The 20,543-nt window shown below is 35.3% G+C and overlaps 2 protein-coding genes across 2 annotated transcripts in view; one reads left to right on the top strand and one right to left on the bottom strand.

Moving 5' to 3' along the window:
- The window catches only part of ADAM2 (ADAM metallopeptidase domain 2), a 100,025-nt gene that overhangs the window by 37,032 nt on the left and 42,450 nt on the right, over positions 1-20,543 (bottom strand). The window contains exons 11-15 of the mRNA XM_033415023.2: positions 13,818-13,954; positions 11,028-11,208; positions 7,279-7,377; positions 6,970-7,165; positions 375-480 (exon numbers count right to left, since the gene is read on the bottom strand). Coding sequence (XP_033270914.1) covers positions 375-480; positions 6,970-7,165; positions 7,279-7,377; positions 11,028-11,208; positions 13,818-13,954 — 719 coding nt within the window. The remainder of the gene's footprint in view (positions 1-374; positions 481-6,969; positions 7,166-7,278; positions 7,378-11,027; positions 11,209-13,817; positions 13,955-20,543) is intronic.
- The window catches only part of LOC101284300 (disintegrin and metalloproteinase domain-containing protein 5-like), a 207,613-nt gene that overhangs the window by 154,917 nt on the left and 32,153 nt on the right, over positions 1-20,543 (top strand). The window contains exon 27 of the mRNA XM_033415017.2: positions 8,880-9,072. The gene's annotated coding sequence lies outside the window, so the exon portion shown is untranslated. The remainder of the gene's footprint in view (positions 1-8,879; positions 9,073-20,543) is intronic.

The following is a 20,543-nucleotide window of genomic DNA, read 5'->3' as shown; positions in this document are numbered from 1 at the left end:
CTTAAACACATTGCTTTACTTCCTGGATAGTAAAAATTCATTCATTTTTATCAGATCACTATGAAGAATGATCATCCTTTGTAAAATTAAAGTGACAGCATGCAAAATAAAACTGATCAGTCCTTCTAACTAATGGGTAATTAATGTAACTATATGTAAATTAAATGCTCTGTGGGGTGGAACAAGGGATAGTTTGGATGTGTGAGAAAGATAAGTACAGATATTCTGTACTTGAGACATTTATAATTTGATTAAATATAGTCTTACTTCATGATCAAGTGACATTTCACTTACATGTAAAGTAAATTATCTCATGGTATTTTCAAATATAAAGCAATAAATAAAGTTTCTCAGATAGATTTCCTAGAACATACTTAGGATTACACTGTGTGTACCCTGAAGCATTTGAGCCACAGTTCCCAGATGGATCAGTCTTAGAATTAAGTTGATCAAAACACTCTTGAGTACCAAAACCTGAACCTGAAAAATAAAAATTTGTGGTTAGTCATATTGAACTTACATTAATTTAAAATAATTAATGAGTACACTTAAAATTCTGAGATTGTTTACAATATTGCACAAAATAAGAGCATAATACAAAATTGAAAATAAAACCTAGTTTTAAAATCACAAAAAAACTACTTCAATGAAATATTTAAATATTGAAAGCATCTTGTCTACTATCCAAACAGATACCTTAGGATTAACTACAGTATGCAGTTTATCTTCTAATTTTTAGTAAGTCTAGAAATATATAAGTATATAAGAAACTTTTTTAAACAAATAATTGACTTATTGGTCAATAGTGTTTTCATATAAATGTGTTTTCAAGACAAATCATTAAAATAATATCTTATTTTTTTATCCTAATTTCCCCAGACCAAAAATTCCTGGAGTCACAGCTGATTTATTTTCATATTTACTATTCAGTCCACACACATTATGTGTTTAATTCTCATAAGATTCAGTCTACTTAAAGAGCAGGTTATTTATCATGACTCAGTTAATTCTACTCTAATGGGAGGACTGAGCCAAAAACTTTTGATAGGGAGATTTAACTGTGAAGAAAAATGACACAGCATAAGAGGAGGCCCTGTGGACCCATCAGGATCTCAGTTGAAAGTCTTAGAGGCAGTAGTAAACTGAAAATAAGCATCCCAGAGGTCACTTGGAAACATAGCTATGTGTGAGAAATCAAAATTATAAGCTTAGCTAGGGAAGCAGGCCATTGGACAAAAAAAGGCCAAAGTTGGAGGATCTTTTATGACTATAGTGATAAAATTAGAGACTCGGGGGCCTCAACATATAGTATAGTCCCCTCTTAAGACATTTTCCTGCTTCTAAACATGTGAAGAGAAGGAGATTAAAATATAAGGAGGTGACTTCCAGAAAGCAGAGCATATTTTTCTGCAGTTTCTGCATTGTGATTACATACCTGCCAGGGGAAGGAGTCTCAGTAAATATACGATCTCTCAGTTGAAAGCCCTGGAGAGTTATGCCCTAGAAACAAGAGTGAACTAGATATAGACTGAACCTAATCAAAACTCTAACTAAACGTTAACAATTATTGGTTTCTGGTTTAATAAAAGTGATTAGTCTCTTACTTCATATACTTAACAGAAGAAAAAGATGGATGTATCTATATAAGATTGCAGTGTCTATATGAGAGAAGCATTTAGAATGAAGACACAGTTTCTGTAAGTCAAAAATTGAAGAGGAAGACAGTGAAAAAAATTTTAACTAGGAATATGCCTTTATGTAAAATATTCAAGAAAAGATATAAAATAGAGACATCTACATGTAATTGAGTAGGAGAACCATGGTACATATATACTAAAATTAATTACAAAGGATATAAATCTTCAAGAAGGCAAGGTATCAAAAATAAATAAATTGAAATAATTATGGAGAGACAGTTAAATATAAACATAAGCTGAAAGTTAAAAATCTGTATAATAATACAGTATGTACACCACAGTTCCAAGGCACTCAGGAACACTAAGCAGAATTACGTGCACGCACTCCACACAAACGCACATTCAAACAGATGATATGAGGACTGCTACAAACCAAAGACCAAAGAGTGTCTTCATGGCTCAAAGAGAAAAGAGACACAACATAACGGATTTTTCGTCAGAAATATGAAAGCCATATGACAGCGGAGTAACCTCTTTAAAATGCTGATGGAAATAGAGGTTCCAATTCAAGATGGCAAAGTAGAAAGATCCCGAACTCACAACTTCCCACAAATACACCAAATCTACAGCTACATATGGAACAATTTCCGGTGAAGAAAACCTGAAAACTGGCGGAGTGACCACTTCACACTGAGCCAACAAGAGGAAAGCCACACTGAAGCAGGTAGGCAAGGCTGAGACACCACCTTGCTGGAAACCCATCCTGGCAATGGCGATCCACAGTTGGGAGGGAACTCAAAACGTGGAGCTCCTCCCTGAGGGGTGAAGTGTTTGGCTCTCACATCAGGCACCACAACTTTTAAGACCTGCGCCAGAAAGATGAGCCCCTAAAACCTCCAGCTTTGATAACCAACAAGCACTCACGTCCACGAGACCCACAAGGCTATAGAGAACTGTGAAATGCTTCTGATGCGTGGTTTATGCTCAAGGGTCCTACAAGACTGTAACTACAGGAGACAGAGTTCTTAACTGGCTACCACACCCAGGGCACAGCAAGAGGCAGCAGTCAGAGGAGCCCAGTCTTTCTGGGTAAGAGGCCTGTCAGCTTATCTCAGTAGCTGTGGCCTGAGGGGCAGGCTTCTAATGAAACCCATGTCTAAGGACCTGCCCTAACCCTTCACAGAGACTTTGGTGGGTGAGTGCTAATGTCATGTTCTCACCCTGCCACACTCCAGAGTGCCAGTATTTCCCAGAGGGGAGCCTTTACATGCATCTTGTGCTCTGGTTTTTATGTGTGGTGCTTCTCAGGGACACCCCTAGATCACCTGGCTCTAGTGCCAGGGGGGGTTGCATTCCTGGGTCCCCTGGGCTGCTAACAATTAGAAGTTTTTAGCCCCAGGTCACAGCACAGGCAGCAGGCTAAAATGCAGGATTAGTCTTGCTGTGAGAGAGACCTCTTTGCTTTTCTGAAGCTCTGGCCTGAGGGGATGGCATCTGATTTGGGTATATAAAGATAAAATAAACAGGGTACAGGGAAAGATTCTGTTTCTCTGGTGGAATCCTGGCTGATACAGTTGTTAAGACAGAAGGCTCAGTGCTGTATTACTTTGGGGATATTTTCATCTTTCCTCAGTGGCAGGGTAGCCAAAAGCCAGCAGCCTTACAGCTAATGAAGAGGTCTGACCTATTTTGAGCTTTGTTAAAATCACCAGAGCACAGTCTGAACATTTTCCAAACTTTCACTTACCTAGAAGATCTCTGTTCCCGGGGTGATTTTGTTATTTGGTTTGAGTTAGAGCTCGGCTCAGTGGGAAAAAGAGCCTTACACTCAGGGAATTACTGAAATAATAGAAAGATGACAGCAACATTACAGCAGTTGAGGCAAACAAGAGCCTGCTGGGAGTTTAAAAGGAAACCTTGGAGAACTAGATGATCATAAGTGATGTTGAAAACTTAACACATAACTGGGTCTAAAAAGATGTACACATGCCAAGAACAATCCTGAGGAAGAGAAGTTCCCAGTCACTCTTCTCTGGATTATATTTAGGTCCTGAACAAGCAAGAAGTGAAAGCTATGGCGGTTTTGCAAACTGCCTGAAGCTTGAAGCTATCCTTGGCATAGGGTAGAAAATAAAGAGTCAAGGCATTGAAGGGTATCTGATGGGTTATTGGCTTGGCACTAAATTGTACTAATTTGGAGTTATCCCTAGGAAGCCTGGCTTAAAAATAAAAACAAGAACTTGGGAGAAAAAAAAACAACAAACTATCAGTGGAACTATCAGAACTCAGTGGATGCACACAGCACAGAATACAGAACTGGAAAAATTCGTCCAGGAAAGTCACTAAACAAATAAGCAGATTAAACTATTACACTACAACAACAACAACAACAAACCTTAGAGAAATCTGAATCAAAATTGTTAAAATATATTGTCTAAAATTTCTAGTTTTTTTAAAAAAATTTACACTATATGCAAAAAAATGAAATTATGCTACATACCCAGAAAAAAAAAAAGCCAACAGAAAATGTCCTCAGAGAGCCCCAATTTTGAATCCAGTAGACAAAGACTTAAATTAGCTATTACAAATATGTTCAAGTTACAAATATGTTCAAGTCACTAGGGGAAACCATCTCTTAAAAACTAAATGGGAAATACTAATATAGACTTTTAAATAAAAATGGGAACCATATATAAATTCTGAAGTTGAAAACTGTATTAACTAAAATGAAAAACTTCACTACAGAAATTTAAAAATCAATAGATTTAATCTGGCAGGTTTTATTGACCTGAAGATAGGTCAATGGAGATTATCTAGTATGAGGAAAGAAAGAAAATCAAATGACAAAAATAGTTTCCTGGACCAGTGGGACAACATCAAGCGTATGAAATATTGGCCTATAGGGATTCCCAAACTGAGGAAAAAACAGAAAAGGGCAGTGAAGTATTTTAAGAAATAATGACTGAAAGCTTTTCAAATTTAATGTATACCTATATCTATATTTTTACAAGAAGATTTCTTTAAAAACTCCACATGGAATAATCTTAAAGAGATCCACAGATCATGGTGAAATTGATTCCACTCTTCATTAAAGACAAGGAGGCCAGGTGACAGTAGGCTGATATCTATAGAGTTTTGAAAGGAAAAGACTAAGAATTCTATATTTGGCTAAACTCTCCTCAGAAAATTAAGGGAGAAATGATAGCATTCCAAGATAAACACAGTCAGGGAGAACTCATCTTTAGCAAACCTTTCCAGCAAGACCTACTAAAGTGCATCCTTAAGGCTGAAATCAAAGGACACTAGGAGGTAACCAGGATCTACATGAAGTAACACAATGCTAATATAGTAAATTATCAAATAAAGTAAAAGAAAATATAATAGATAGTATAAACATATCTATTGTTTGGACTCTCTTCTATAGAATTTAAAAGATAATTGCATAAAAACAATTATTATAAAACATTTTCACTAGACTTACATAAAGATGTAAGATGTTTGACAGAAATAGAACAAGGGATGGGAAAACAGAGGTATATATATGCTTTTTGTTTACTTTTGATATTAAGTTAATAATTGAATGTCTTAAGATAATAATTGTAACACCTAAGCAAACCACTCAGAAATAACTAAATATATATAGTAAAAGAAACCACAAAGAGATTAAACTATTACACTAGAAAATATCTATTCAATACAAATGAAGAGGTTATTGAGGAATAGAGGGTAAAGTATAAGATATATTGAAAACACATAGCAAAATAGCAGATGGAAATATTACCTTACTTACATGAATAGATTAAACACTTCAATCAAAAAGAAGAGATTGACAGAATGTATTATAAGACATGATCCAACTATATGATGGTTGGAACAGTTAGGCGGGTTGGGCAAGGCAGTGATCACCTAAGTCCAATCAGGCAATTATATGGGCCAAGGCTGATGTACAGTTTTATTCTGGATTCACCTCGTTATCTTGGGTGTGACCCTTGTACCCTACCAACTGAGAGCCTTGCAAACATTTATCTTCTCTTCACTGAAAGTTTGCCAGGGATAAATATATGCCCTTTAGTCTCAGCATAGCTTCCTGGCCTACCAACACAGGCAGTTCAAAATGTAGTAAAAGGGGGCTTCCCTGGTGGCGCAGTGGTTGAGAGTTCGCCTGCCAATTCAGAGGACACAGGTTCGTGCCCCGGTCCAGGAAGATCCCACATGCTGCGGAGCGGCTGGGCCCGTGAGCCATGGCCTCTGAGCCTGCGCATCCGGAGCCTGTGCTCCACAACGGGAGAGACCACAACAGTGAGAGACCCACGTACAGCAAAAAAAAAAAAAAAAAAGAAAATGTAGCAAAAGGTTCTGGAGGAAGACTAAGATTTTTTTTAAAGGTAAAATTCCTCTACCATTTGGTCTTTGATCATCTTGTGACTACAAGAAAATTTGTAATGCCTTGTAAATTTTTTTTTTAATCTATTAAATTGACCAAGTTTCTGAGCAGCGTTTAAGTTCCAAAGATGCAGACACCTCATGGAAAAATAGCCTATGGTTTTGACAGCCCCTCCCCTTCAATTCCAACTGCTAAAACTTTTCTAGTTTATCTTTCTTTTTTCTTGAAGATCTCTAGCTAAGCCAAGCTTGATCTTCAACTTTCAGAGTCTGCATATGTCCCTAGGAACATAAATGGCTGTCAGTTGTTCCCTAAGATAGGCAAAGTTTCTATCCTGCAGAGATTTAAATTAATTGTCTTTGGTTTCACTGTACTCTAAAGCCTTTAAAAATATCATCAGTGCAATACACCTTGATTTTTCTAGTCATTTTCTTGTAGTTGCATCGTCACTTCTTGCTACATCCTTTCCCTAAATTGAATATTTAACACAGGTTTTATATTTAATGTAATTGCTAAATATGTAAATATCAATACATATTACTATTTATTTTCATATCCTTTGTTCTTTTATTTACTCTGTTCTTGCCTTCTTTTGGGTTAATCAAATATGTTAATTGCTTTTGTTTTTCTCCCCTTTATTAGTTTTTAGTTTCTAATTATTATATTATTCTTCTTCTGTTTATCTTAGATTATAAAACAAATACTTGACTTACACCAATTCTTAATTTCTCTGAGTGCTTTCTTTTATTGGAATGATTGAGTTTTGTTTCAGTTATTTTTTTCCTGGTGATACTATCTTTTTCTATACCTCTAGAGGTTAATATATTTTTGACATATTAATAGCTTCATTTCATAATATCCTTTGTCTATTCTAATATATATAAAGATATGTATGTTAGTCAGTTTCCAGAAAAAAATATATACAGAAAATCAAATTATGATAAATACCTTCACCAAATATTTCCAAACATTGTTTTATCCCGTTCATACATTTTCCGTTCACACAGATCCATTGATTCTCTGCACATGGATGCCCATCCTGAACATAAAGGTCTTCTTGACATGCTGCAGATGTACCATTGCAATATTCAGAGAGATCACATTCATCAGTGGAAGCCCTACACACTTGTCCTTTTGCTATAAACTGGTGGGGTGAAGTAAATGATATTGAGTACAGCAGAATGTGAACATTTAAATATTATAAAAAATGATAACATTACTAATGTAGGTAATACAAAATTTTTAAAAGGCTCTTACAGCACAAGCATTACAGCACGGTCCAGTAGCACAAGCTGACCCAACATTGAGTCTACATGTGGCTTGGTTACAGCATGGGTCTGGCAGAGCTGCACAATCCTGAAAGGCAAATCAAATGCTCTGAAGTATGTTCCAACTTTTATTTACATTAAATAGATATTTTAATGAGGACAACATATTATATAATATACAGACTGATGCTTAACTTAAATGTTGGCAAACAGAAAAAAATAAAACCACTTATTCATTCATTTATTTAACATTTATTGGTCACCTAATGTGCTAAACCCAGTGTTCTTTATATCAGTAGGTTTGACTATATTCGTAGTAGGATTTTCTGAAGTCCCAGAGTCCACCAAAGCCAAGACATCGATAACCATAAGTTTATTTGCAGGGGTCGGGGGGAGGGATAAACTGGAAGATTGGGATTGACACATGCACATTACTATCTATAAAATAGATAACTAATAAAGACCTATAGATAACTAATAAGGACCCTCTATACCCACTTTGGTAAGAGTTTTTATCATGAATCGATATTGAATTTTATCAAATGCGTTTTCTGCATCTATTGAGGTGATCATGTGATTTTTGTCTTTTCTTTCGTTGATGTGGTATATCACATTAATTGATTTGCGTATATTGAACCATCCTTGTGAACCTGGGATGAATCCAACTTGGTCGTGGTGTATGCTCTCTTTTATGTGTTGTTGGATTTTGTTTGCTAGTATTTTGTTGAGAATTTTTGCATTTATATTCATCAAAGATATTGGCCTATAATTTTCTTGTTTGGTAGTGTCTTTTTCTGGTTTTGGTATCAGGACGATGGTGGCTTCATAGCATGACTTTGGGAATGTTCCCGCCTCTTCAATCTTTTGGAAGAGTTTGAGAAGGATCAGTGTAAGTTCTTCTTTGTAAGTTTGGTAGAATTTGCCTGTGAAGCCATCTGGTCCTGGACTTTTGTTTGTAGGGAGTTTTTTAAATTACATATTCTATTTCACTTCTAGTGCTTGGTCTGTTCAAATTATCTATTTCTTCTTGATTCAATTTTGGTGGGCTGTATGTTTCTAGAGAGTTGTCCATTTCTTCTAGGTTGTTGAATTTATTTGCATATAATTGTTCATAGTTCAACTCTCCTATGGTTTGTTGTTGTTGTTGTTGTTGTATTTCTGCACTATTAGTTGTTATTTCTCCTTTTTCATTTCTTATTTTATTTGGGTCCTCTCAATTTTCTTCTTGGTGAGCCTGGCCAGAGGTTTGTCAATTTTGTTTACTCTTTCAAAGAACCAGCTCTTAATTTTATTGATCTTTTCTATTTTTAAATCTCTATTTTATTTATTTCCTCTCTGATCTTTATTATTTCCTTCCTTCTGCTGATTTTAGGTTTTGTTTGTTCTTCTTTTTCTAATCCCTTTAGGTGGTAGGTTACATAGTTAATTCGAGATTTTTCTTGTTTTCTGAGGAAGGCCTGTATAGCTCTGAATTTCCTTCTAAAAACTGCTTTTGCTGCATCCCGTAGATTTTGTATGTTTGTATTTTCATTGTCATTTGTCTCAAGGTCTTTATTTATTTATTTATTTATTATTTGTTTGTTTTTGCAGTACGCGGGCCTCTCACTGCTGTGGCCTCTCCCATTGCGGAGCACAGGCTCCGGACGCACAGGCTCAGCGGCCATGGCTCATGGGCCCAGCCACTCCGTGGCATGTGGGATCTGCCAGGACCGGGGCATGAACCTTTGTCCCCTGCATCGGCAGGCGGACTCTCAACCACTGTGCCACCAGGGAAGCCCTCAAGGTATTTTTTAACTTCCTCTTTGATTTCATCATTAACCCATTGTTTTTTAGTAGCATGTTGCTTAGTCTCCATGTAATCATTTTTTTCTCATTTCCTTTTCTGTGGTTGATTTCTAGTTTCATGCCATAGTGGTTAGAAAAGATACTTTAAATAATTTTTATGCTCTTAAATTTGTTGAGGCTTCTTTTGTGCCCTAGATGTGGTCAATCCTAGAGAATGTTCCAGGTGCACTTGAAAAAGCATGTGTATTCTGGTTTTCTTTGGATGTAATGTCCTGAAAATATCAATTAAGTCTTACTGTTCTATTGTACCATTTAGGATCTCTGTTGCCTTATTGTTTTTCTGTCTAGAAGATCTGTCCATTGATATGAGTGGGTTGTGATACTATATATTGGAAACCCTAAAGACTCCACATAAAACTACTAGAACTGATAAATGAATTCAGCTAGGTAGCAGGAAATAAAATTAACATAGAGAAATCGGTTTCATTTCTTTACACTAATAATGAAATATCAGAAAGGGAATTTTTAAAAAATCTCTTTTAAGATAGCATCCAAAAAAAAAAAAAAACTTAGGAATAAACCTGACCAAGGAGGTGAAAGACTTATATGCTAAGAACTATAAAATATTAATAAAGGACACTGAAGATAATTCAAAGAAATGGAAGGATATCCTATGCTCTTGGAAGAATTAATATTGTTAAAATGGCCATACTGCCCAAAGCAATCTACAGATTTAATGCCCTCTCTATCAAATTACCCATGGCATTTTTCACAGAACTAGAATAAATAATCCTAAAATTTATATGGAACCATAAAAGGCTCAGAATTGCCAAAGCAATCCTGAGGAAAAAGAACAAAGCAGGAGGTATGACCCTCCTAGACTTCAGACAATACTACAAAGCTACAGTGTGGTATTGGCACGAAAACAGACATATGGATCAATGGAAAAGAATAGGGAACCCAGAAATAAACCTACACACCTATGGTCAATTAATCTTTGACAAAGGAGTCAAGAATATACAGTGAAGAAAAGAAAGTCTCTTTGGCGAGTGGTGTTGGGAAAGCTGGACAGCCACATGTAAATCAATGAAGTTGGGCCATTCCCCCACACCATACACAAAAGTAAACTCAAAATGGCTTAAAGACTTAAATATAAGACACGACACCATAAAACTCCTAGAAGAGAATATAGGCAAAATATTCTCTGACATAAATCATAGAAAGTAATAGAAATAAAAGCAAAAATAGGCCTTCCCTGGTGGCGCAGTGGTTGAGAGTCCACCTGCCGATGCAGGGGACACGGGTTCGTGCCCCGGTCCAGGAAGATCCCACATGCCGCGGAGCGGCTGGGCCCGTGAGCCATGGCCACTAAGCCTGCGCGTCTGGAGCCTGTGCTCCGCAACAGGAGAGGCCACAGTGGTGAGAGGCCCGCATACCGCAAAAAAAAAAAAAAAAGACATACTAAGGAAGTGTATGCTCAAGCGGGGAAGTATAAACCTAGGTCAACTCACCTATAGCAGGGGACCAGTACTGGTCCATGGCCTGTTAGGAACCAGGCCACACAACGAGAGGTGAGTGGTGGGTGAGCGAGCAAAGTTTCATCTGCCGCTCCCCATCACTCCCCATCACTTGCATTACCACCTGAACCAACCCCCGCCCCCGTCCGTGGAAAAATTGTCTTCCACGAAACCATCCCTGGTGCCAAAAATGTTGAGGACCGCTGAGCTATAGGGTTAAGACCTTGAAAATCACCAGTATGAATAATCTACAAACTGCTGAATTCATATACCAATATTTAAGTGTACTCATTAATATAATCCCAGTATACATCCTTAAGGTCTTTGTTGAAAAGGAAGTTTGATAAATTAGGTAAAATGGCAGTGTGACAGTATAAAAATTAACTAATAATTTTTTATGTAATTCTGGTGTGTAATCTTCCAAATTAGTACCAACCTCCTGATCCCCACAGTCACATTGTTCTCCTTCTTCGACTTTTCCGTTACCGCAAACTGCCACTTTGTATGTTGAACCTAAACGTGGCTGGTTTTGAAGACACTGGGACTGTGACTTTGAAATAAAATGCGCAAAATCTTCCATACTGCAGTTACTAAAGATCTTCACACCACTGGAATGACTAAAAATACATCAAACATCAGACTTTTATGTAACTGTCGCTTCCGTAAATTGACTAGCCTCAGAAGAAAAGTCTATAATCTAATGATAAATATAGCTAATATAAAATTACTAAATTTTAAGGCAATAGACTCAAATTCTAGTCATGTGGATTATTACAGGAAAATGTTTTTTGCATGAGGACCATGAAAAACATTAGAAATTTTTGGACAAACTACCAATTTTGGTGTTTTTTGTGGTTGCATCCAGCTTGAATATACTCTTTAATTATATTAACCATAAATAATAGATTTATTATTACATTGCCAACAACTCAGATGATTTCTATCTAAATACCAGAAAACAGAAGGAGAAAAATTGATAGAACTTTAATATTATTGAGAACTAGGCAATGCAAGAGGTTTACTCTGTGTGAACTTGTTTATAGAGGGGTACACTTTCTGATAATGAATGTTGTCATTAGGAAGAGATTATCAATCATAATTATATCCAATTGGATAATTTATTTGCAGCTTGAATCCTTGCACATATTTGCTGGATGTTCTCATTCTCTATTCTCCCATTTTTCCTTGATAATAGAGCCTCTTATACATAACTTCCTTGTATAATACATTTAGCTTTTGTAAAGCTAGGAGCAGACCATTGGCCTTAAATGAAACCATAAATTTAAGTTATATGAAGTAATGTTTACAGCTGTGCTTTTATCTGCCCTTTCATTCTATTGGCAAGAGGCCCCAGTTTCTGGCCATATGGACCTCTATATAAAGTTACTAAACTGTCCTCACGATATGGCACCTAGCTTCAACCTGGGCACCTGATCAAAGAGAGAGTACAGAGAAATTTTCAAACTGTTTAATTATCTAATCTTGAAAGTCACACACCATCAACTCTACCATGGTCTATTTGATGAAAACAAGTCACCAAATCCAACCCATACTCAATAGGAGGGAAATTAAACTCTACCTCTTGAAGGGAGAAGTAGCAACAATTTGTGGATGTATTTGAAAACTACCATTCTCTTTTACTTTCATTTTACTTAAAATTAAAAAAAAAAAAGCTATACTCTGTTCTATCTCAATGTATTTTATTAAACATTTTTTTCCTTAGTCATTGTTTCCAAAGCTCAGATATATTGCTACCTTCGAATGAGCCAAAAAAGCACAGTTTCATAACGACAACTTCTTTATCTAAAGAAACAAAGTTCCTAATTAAAATATTAAAATGTCAAAGAAAGTTGAAATTCGGAAACATATTAGGTAGCATGTCTGACTCGCTGGATACATAGACTGAATAAAACATGGACTACTGATTGTGAGCCCTCAGAAAAATGACAGTCTTTTGTAAAAAAATCAGTGTGGGCCATGTATTTTCTATGGATTACAGAAACAAAATAACATGTTAAACTCCTTAAGTACTTCTATTTAATAAGCCAAATTTTAAGGTTAGATTGAGGACACCTGCCTCAGAAAGGCATATGTCCTACTAGGACTCCGTCCTGTGCAAAATCACTGAATGTGATAGTGTCAAAAGGCATTAAAGATGAATAATTCTAGAAGATGTTTCCCACCAGTTTAAAGACAGCAATGAATCCTTTTCAAATATGCCCTCTTTATTCAGATTTTCCTTTAAATAGTAGATTTTCACATCATTTTTTGCCATTCAATGATGAATAAAATGTCTGTGTTGTCCAAAATTTTAGAATCATGCAATGCTATTCAAATGATGCAAAGCATTTAAAGATATGATTAATAAGCATTTTTTGCAAGATTGTAATTTGTCAAACTAAGCTTTTTAAAAAAGCATTTCCACAGATGAATGGTTTCTATATGTGTGTTAATAATTCCACCAATTTTATACAGGCCATAATTATATATTTTTAAGTGGAATTTCTATTTTTTTCATATCTACACAAGAATCAAAGTTATGTTAAAAAATTAATGAAAAAAATTTCAACATTCATTAAGATTGTAGGCTAAGTTTTTTGGTTGATTAAGGTGCTTTGGGGAGAAATTGGAAAGTGAAAAAAAGGCAAAATATTAGAGATAATATAAAAGAAATTAAATGTACTGTTAAATAAAATGTACTGTTGGGTTACAGTTTAAAAAAATAAAATAAATAAAAAGTATAAGAGACTGGGTCCAGTCACTGACTGGATGATGGTTTCCATAAATCTCCTGACTATTTGGTTCTAATTCCGTAAAATCTCATAGCATATTCTAAATACTGAGGATAATAGCAAAAACTTCAGTAGGCCTTTGAGGCATGATAACTGCTGCAAAACGCCTCCTCTAATAAATCATTCTTGTATAACGAACACAAGCCCATACTTGGCTTATCAAATCATGCATTAAATTATAAAATCATGCAAGTAACAGTGATAAATGTAGAGGTAAGTCACATGAGATAGCAAGTGTGACATTAGATTACAAGAAATATTGAGATATGCAGCAGGGGCACTGGAATACATATTTTGATCTGGGGTCATTGGCCACAGTTTATATTCGACCATTAATAATTATTTTAATAACATAGACTTTCATAAACAAAATACACCAAACTTATTTTCATATAAACTATATATGTAAAGCATATAAAAGCAAAGCATCTTACATTGCTTCTGGGTTCATTACGCAGACAGCTCCTGGGCAATGGCATTTGTTGATGTCATCATAAGTTATTCCCATACTAAGGCTCAGTAATTGAGCCATAATAACTGCAAGTGATTCCAGACTTATGGTTCTGGGGTGCTGGGGAAAAAACCATACATGTATACATTCACATTTTAGGAGATAATTTATTTACCTGGAGTATAATGTAATTATTAAAAATAGTCACATGATAAAATAGAATAGAGACATCAGATATGTTAATCACAGAAATGCCATCCATGTTGGCCTAATATGTTACAGGTACCATTATCAATATAAGGAAAATATGAAAAGTGAAGTGTGAAATTTTACAAAAATGTAAATGTATGGTTCATTTGGTGGCATCAGGCCAAGAACATATTTGTCCCAATAACTTGTTAATCATATATAACAATAGCTATAACCATGTTTGTACTCATAAAAGAAAGTCTTTAAAGACACACACATATACACACACAGTATCAATTATAAATGAACAGTTTGTGCTCATTTATAATTTAATTATAGGAGATAATATTTTATATGCTGTTTCATGCATTTAAAAAACATAAATTAGCTCACTGAATTAATATATATTATGATAATAATGACTGATAAGAATGCTAACTCTCCACAGTTGCTTAAACTTTATTTTCAAAACTAAATGCTTTTATCACTTTTTAACAAATGTAAGATGCTTATTATAGCACACTTAGACCATGCTAAACATACGATTTTTAAGAAAAATCCACAAATCACAATATCCCTTCAAATATATCTAATAACATTGATGACTATACTTCAGGATAGGTTCCTAGGGATATATTTTGGTATCTTCTGTTTGCCTCTGTCAATCAACTTTCCATTACTTTCCACCCTACTCTCCAGATCAGAAGGACTATACCAATGGATTATGTCAAAGGGTTCCTTTGCCCTCTGCTCTCACCTTGATTTGGTCTAATGGGGAGGAAAGGGTGAGAAAAGAGCAGGGTATTTATTACCATCACTTCCAGGGTACCTATGACTGTCTGAACCCTTGAGTAGAGGTTTCTACCTTCCATGTATAACCCTAATAAACTGACACTGTCCTTTCCTTCAAGCCTAGGGGACAATTACATATCTTTATTACTAGCCCTGAGGTAATGCAAAGTCCCTACATCTTGCGTACACATTGATAAATGGTCCCTTTATCAAAATAACACAGGTGAATGTACCATCCATTTTCAGAGAGAGAGGGGTGGAGGAGAGAGGGGGAGAGAGGGAGGGAGGAGGGAGGGAGGGAGAAGAACAAAAAGAAGAGAAGGAGGAGGGGGAGGGGGCAAGGGGAGGTAGATGAAGAGGAGGAGGAATGCTTGATTCTATGGGGAAGAAAATGACGGATTCTGATAAATTTTGCCCATTTAAATAATAGGATATTATAAATAATAATATAATAAATAAGAGACTATTATGTTATCAGTGTAGTTATTCAGCTTTTCCTGTCTTCAGGATATTGTAGGAAAGGCCTGGCAATCATTCAATCAATATATCTTTACAATTGCTTTTTTTTTTTTTTGTGTGGTACGCGGGCCTCTCACTGTTGTGGCCTCTCCTGTTGCGGAGCACAGGCTCCGGACGCGCAGGCTCAGCGGCCATGGCTCACGGGCCCAGCTGCTCCGCGGCATGTGGGCTCCTCCCGGGCCGGGGCACGAACCCGTGTCCCCTGCATCAGCAGGCGGACTCTCAACCACTGCGCCACCAGGGAAGCCCTACAATTGCTTCGTTTTCTCCGTCTCTCCTGTTCCTTATTATCACTCATAGCGCAGTAAGAGGGAAATAACAACATCCAAAAAATTTCATGTGATTTGTATAAAATCCCAATATGCAACTTTTTTATTCTTTATCTTCTGATTAGTGCATATGTTCTGGTCTCTCCTTTCCTTGTATCAAAGGATCAAAGACATGGTTTTGTATTTGAGATGGAATTTCTTTACATTCCCTTTCTGACACTCTTACTTCTATTACTCAGCTTGGGCTGCCCTCAAACAATATCACAGAGAACGTTGCTCAAGGTGCCAGCAGGGTCAGTTTCTGGTGAGGTGTGTCTCCCAGGCTTCTGGAGGGCTGCCTTTGCCCTGTGTCCTCAGTGGCCCTCCCTCCTTGTGTGCTGGCTCCTCCTCTTCCCACAAAGACACCAGTCCTATTGGATTAGGGGCCCAGGCTTATGACCTACTTTAACCTTAATGACTCCCTTAAAGGCCCCTTCTCCAAATACAGCCACACTGGGGGTTAGGGCTTCAGTATATGAATTTTAGGGGGACACAACTTAGTCCATAACAGACTAGTACGAAAACCTTGAAAAATGTATGGACTGGAGTACGAGAATTTGCTAAAAGTTATGGTTATGACTACTTCTGTTATGAAAATAACATAAGGGAAAAAGTAAAATTATATTTAGCATTGGATTTTTAAAAATATTTTTAGAAAAAATTTACAACTAAGCAGACTAGTTTCTTTTGGTGAATAATGCCTGCTTAGGACAACAGTTGTCAAATAACAAGAACAGCACCTGGTGTTTGTTATGGCTTCTTATGTGCCAATCACTAGGCTGAGAAATTTCCTGACAAGTAAGTATTGAGACTTCCTTTATTGTGTACCATGTGGTCATTTTCTATAAATGTGTCTGCCATGTATGTTTTGTAGTCTCTAATTTAGGAATCAAGATTCTACATAGGCCTTTCAGACAAAGCTTATCAATAGTGTTTAAATTTTCTAAATTTTGTTCTGAGAGATTAATTATTGCTTTGTTTATTTTAGAGTTATTTAGCTAGGTACATATGAGTTCAGGTTTATTCATATAATGATAGTCAAAGTATATTTCATCCTAAATAATGAATCACTTAAAATTCATATTTATTTTACTTGAAAAACGTTTTGCTGTTTTATGTTAATATTGATATATTAATTTTCCTTTGGTGACATAGTCTGTTCTTTTTCTTATTCTTAAAATTTCTGTAGCATTATACATGAGTTTGAAACTTATAAAGAGAAAACAACCTGATAATTTTTAATAGCTGAAATTAAAACTTTAAAAAATCTCTTTTGATTATTGTCCCTCTGAAATTACTAATAACATTTTATTCTGTATGATGGCTTCATGCTTTTTAAATAATTTATCTTAAGTCAAGTGTACAAATCTTAAGTGCCTTGATGCAGTTTTATATAAATATACATACACATACATATATGTATATATACAATATCTATATACACACATTCATAATTTATTTATACATATTATTTGTGCACACATATATACACACATATTTGTGAAGTGCATGTATGTGTGCATGTGACACATACCTACACAACCACGACAGTGAATAAGATATAAAATATTTTTATCACTCAGGAAGTTCTCTCCAGCAAGTTTTCAGGAATTATCTTGCCACAAAATTTAACTTCTATTCTGATGTTTAGCAATATGGTTTATCTTTCCTACACTTTATCTTCAGAAAATGGCATACGAAGTAAAGATTCTTTTGTTTGTGGTTTCTTTTGCCCAACATACAGTTTTTGAGATCAATGGTGAGTATAACAGTACTTCTTTTTATTGCTTACATTATATGAAGCATTATATGAAGCAATAAAAAGCACATGTTTATCAATTTCATGGATAATCAGTATTGTTAAGATGTCAAATTGACCTAAAGATTCAATTCAAAACCAAAGTCAGAGTAGTTTTTGTTGAAACTGACAAGCTGATTTTAAAAGAGAAAGTCAGAAAACCTAGAAAAGCTAAATCAGTCTGAAGAAGAAGTAGTAGGGCTTACACTATAATTTTCGATGATTTACCATAAAACTGTAGTTATTAAGACAAGGTGGTGCTGGAGAAAGGAGACATAAAGCTGTCTATCTATGTATCTATCATCTATTCATCATCATCAACTCTATCTTGTACCTACCTTTTAATATTTAAGTATATATTTATGTTTAATTATTAGCCATTGTATTAATCAGGCTTCTCTAGAGAAATAGAATCAATCGCACACATACGATAAGGAATATTATACATGAAGAGGCTTATTATAAGGAACTGGCTCACACAATTCTGAAGGCTGGCAAGTCTAAACCTGCAGAGTGGGCTGGCAGCCTGGGCACACAGGAGAGCCGATGGCACAGATGAAGCCTGAAGGTATTCTGCTGAAGAGTTTCTTCTTGCTTGAAGAGGATGGACTTTTTGTTCTATTCAAGCCTTCAACTGATTAGATGAGGCCAACCCACATTATGGAGGGCAAAGTGCTTGACTCAGATTTCACTGATTTAAATATTAATCTCATCAAACCCCTCCAAGTTGACATATAAAATTAACCACCACAAGCATGTCTCAAACTTTACAGGTTCAGGTTCAAAATGAAGCTTTCTTCCACCCTTATATTCCCCTCTGCCCCCAAAGCCAGCTGCCCTGCCTTCCTCTACCTAGCTTCTCAAGAAGAATGTTGAGCATAATCACTGATGTTTCCATGCCATTCATGGCATGTATCCAGTAACTTAGCAAGCCCTATATGTTCTGCTTTCATGATATATACCAGATAAAAGCTACTTCTCGCATATCCAAGAATAAAACACCAGTTAATACCATTCATCTGCAATTGTCTCCTATACGGTCTCCTTGTTGTGGATCCTCACCCCTCTACGATCACTTTTGTATAAGGTAACCAGAGAAATATTTCTCTCTGGCTTCAAAACTTCCAGTGCCTTTTCATTGCAAAGAGGATAAAATCCAAAACGATTTACCAAGATCCATAAGGCTGTATATGATTAGTCTGTTGCTTACTTCGACAATCAATATTTTCACAGCCATCTTGTTCTTGATATTCATTTCCATCTGAAAGCCTTGAATTTAATGATCATTTTCATCGGTTCTGATTTCCTAGGTCTTGCAATGACTGCCTTTGTCTCATCATTCATTCCTCTTCTTAAAAACCTTCTCCTCGAAATTTTTCTCTGATCACCCCAGCTAAAATAGCCTACCTCACATCCCATCAATTTTTATCATATTCTCCTAATGTATCTTCTTATTAGGAAATGCAAATATAAGATTGAAATAATTGGTTCCCTCAAAATTGTGTAGAATGTGTTCCTAAAAGCATTGTTTTTCCCCTTGTGAGATTTTAAAATAATATATCAATTCTTTTAATACCTTGGTGTTATTCTGAATTTCTAGTTCTTCTTGTGTAACATTTTAGTAAATTATGGGCTTCTATTAACAATATACTATTTGTCTAAGTTTTCAAATTTATTTAAGTTATAAATTGTTCTATTATCTCTTAAATGTTATTTATATCTGTAGTTCTCCATTATTTTTGTAATTTTATTAATATATTCCTACTCTGTCTTATAAAAATAGTTTTGCCAGAAATATTTTTGTTCTTAATTTTTTAAAGGCCTAATATCTTTCTTGAATATCTCCGTCCTACTGATCATCTGTCTTTCTTTGATTTTTGCTTTTATCTTCACTATTACCTGTGTTCAGCAAGTTTTAGGGCAATGTTGTTTCCATCTTTCCACATATTTTAGGTTGGATAATTGGCTCACTGATTTAAAGGTTTATTTTCTGCAAAATTCACTAGATACTAATATCCTTAACTATTCTGCCTGATTCTGCCTGATATTCTGCCTGACATATTGCCTAATCAGTTTATCTACACTGCAATATCTTAACTACCATACTTTTATAAAAAGTTTATATCTTCAACTTTTACTCAATTTCCAAACTGCTTTATCTATTTTCTTTATTTATAAGATTTTAGTATAAGCTTGTCAATTTTACCCCCAAAAGCCTGCTGAGATTTTGATTAGGAATGCACTGACATCTCTTCAATATCGTAAAAGAAAACTGAATTCTATACAAAAGAGAAAACATTTCAATAAAGTAAGAACAAAATCAATATGAACATATCAATAGCTATAGTAAAAAATCTGTTACCAAAATGGGACATTTAGAAAAAAATTCATATAACTTTAAATGGAATTAATTCCCCGTCAAAAATAATGACAGGATAAAAAAATAAAATACATTTTTTAAAGTTTAGAAAATTAGAAATGGAATTGAGCTTTCTTATTACGTTAAAGAATGTCTATGATAAACCAGAATGAACATAATACCTAATAGTACAATATTGAGAGTTTTTCCCTTGAGATCAGGAATGATACAAAAATGTCTACTATGAATTCAGTTAAACATTGTTCAACTTGAATTGTTCTTGGGATCCTAGGCAATTCAATAGGAGAAAAACATTAAAAAAAATAAAAGATAGACATATTGGAAAAAAATTGTTTTAATTCACATATGACAAAGTTGGACACAGAAAAATTTAAATCTAAAACTACTAGAAATAAATATAGAAATATTATTGTATACAAGTCAGTGTATAACATTCAGTTGTTTTTCAACATAACAGAAACTCATAAATTATACTTAAAATGTAGTATTTACTAATATCATCAAACAGTATAGAATTTACTGGTATGACTAGGAATAAATCAAACAAAATATTTGCAAAACTTCTACATATAAAGCTACAAACAGGGGCTTCCCTGGTGGCGCAGTGGTGGAGAGTCCGCCTGCCGATGCAGGGGACACAGGGTCGTGCCCCGGTCCGGGAAGATCCCACATACCGCGGAACGGCTAGGCCTATGAGCCATGGCCGCTGAGCCTGCGCATCCG

The sequence above is a fragment of the Orcinus orca genome, chromosome 21 (assembly GCF_937001465.1).
Source record: "Orcinus orca chromosome 21, mOrcOrc1.1, whole genome shotgun sequence".
NCBI lineage: Eukaryota > Metazoa > Chordata > Mammalia > Artiodactyla > Delphinidae > Orcinus > Orcinus orca.
Note: the sequence above shows the minus strand (reverse complement) of the source record. Positions and strands in the feature narration are given on the sequence as shown.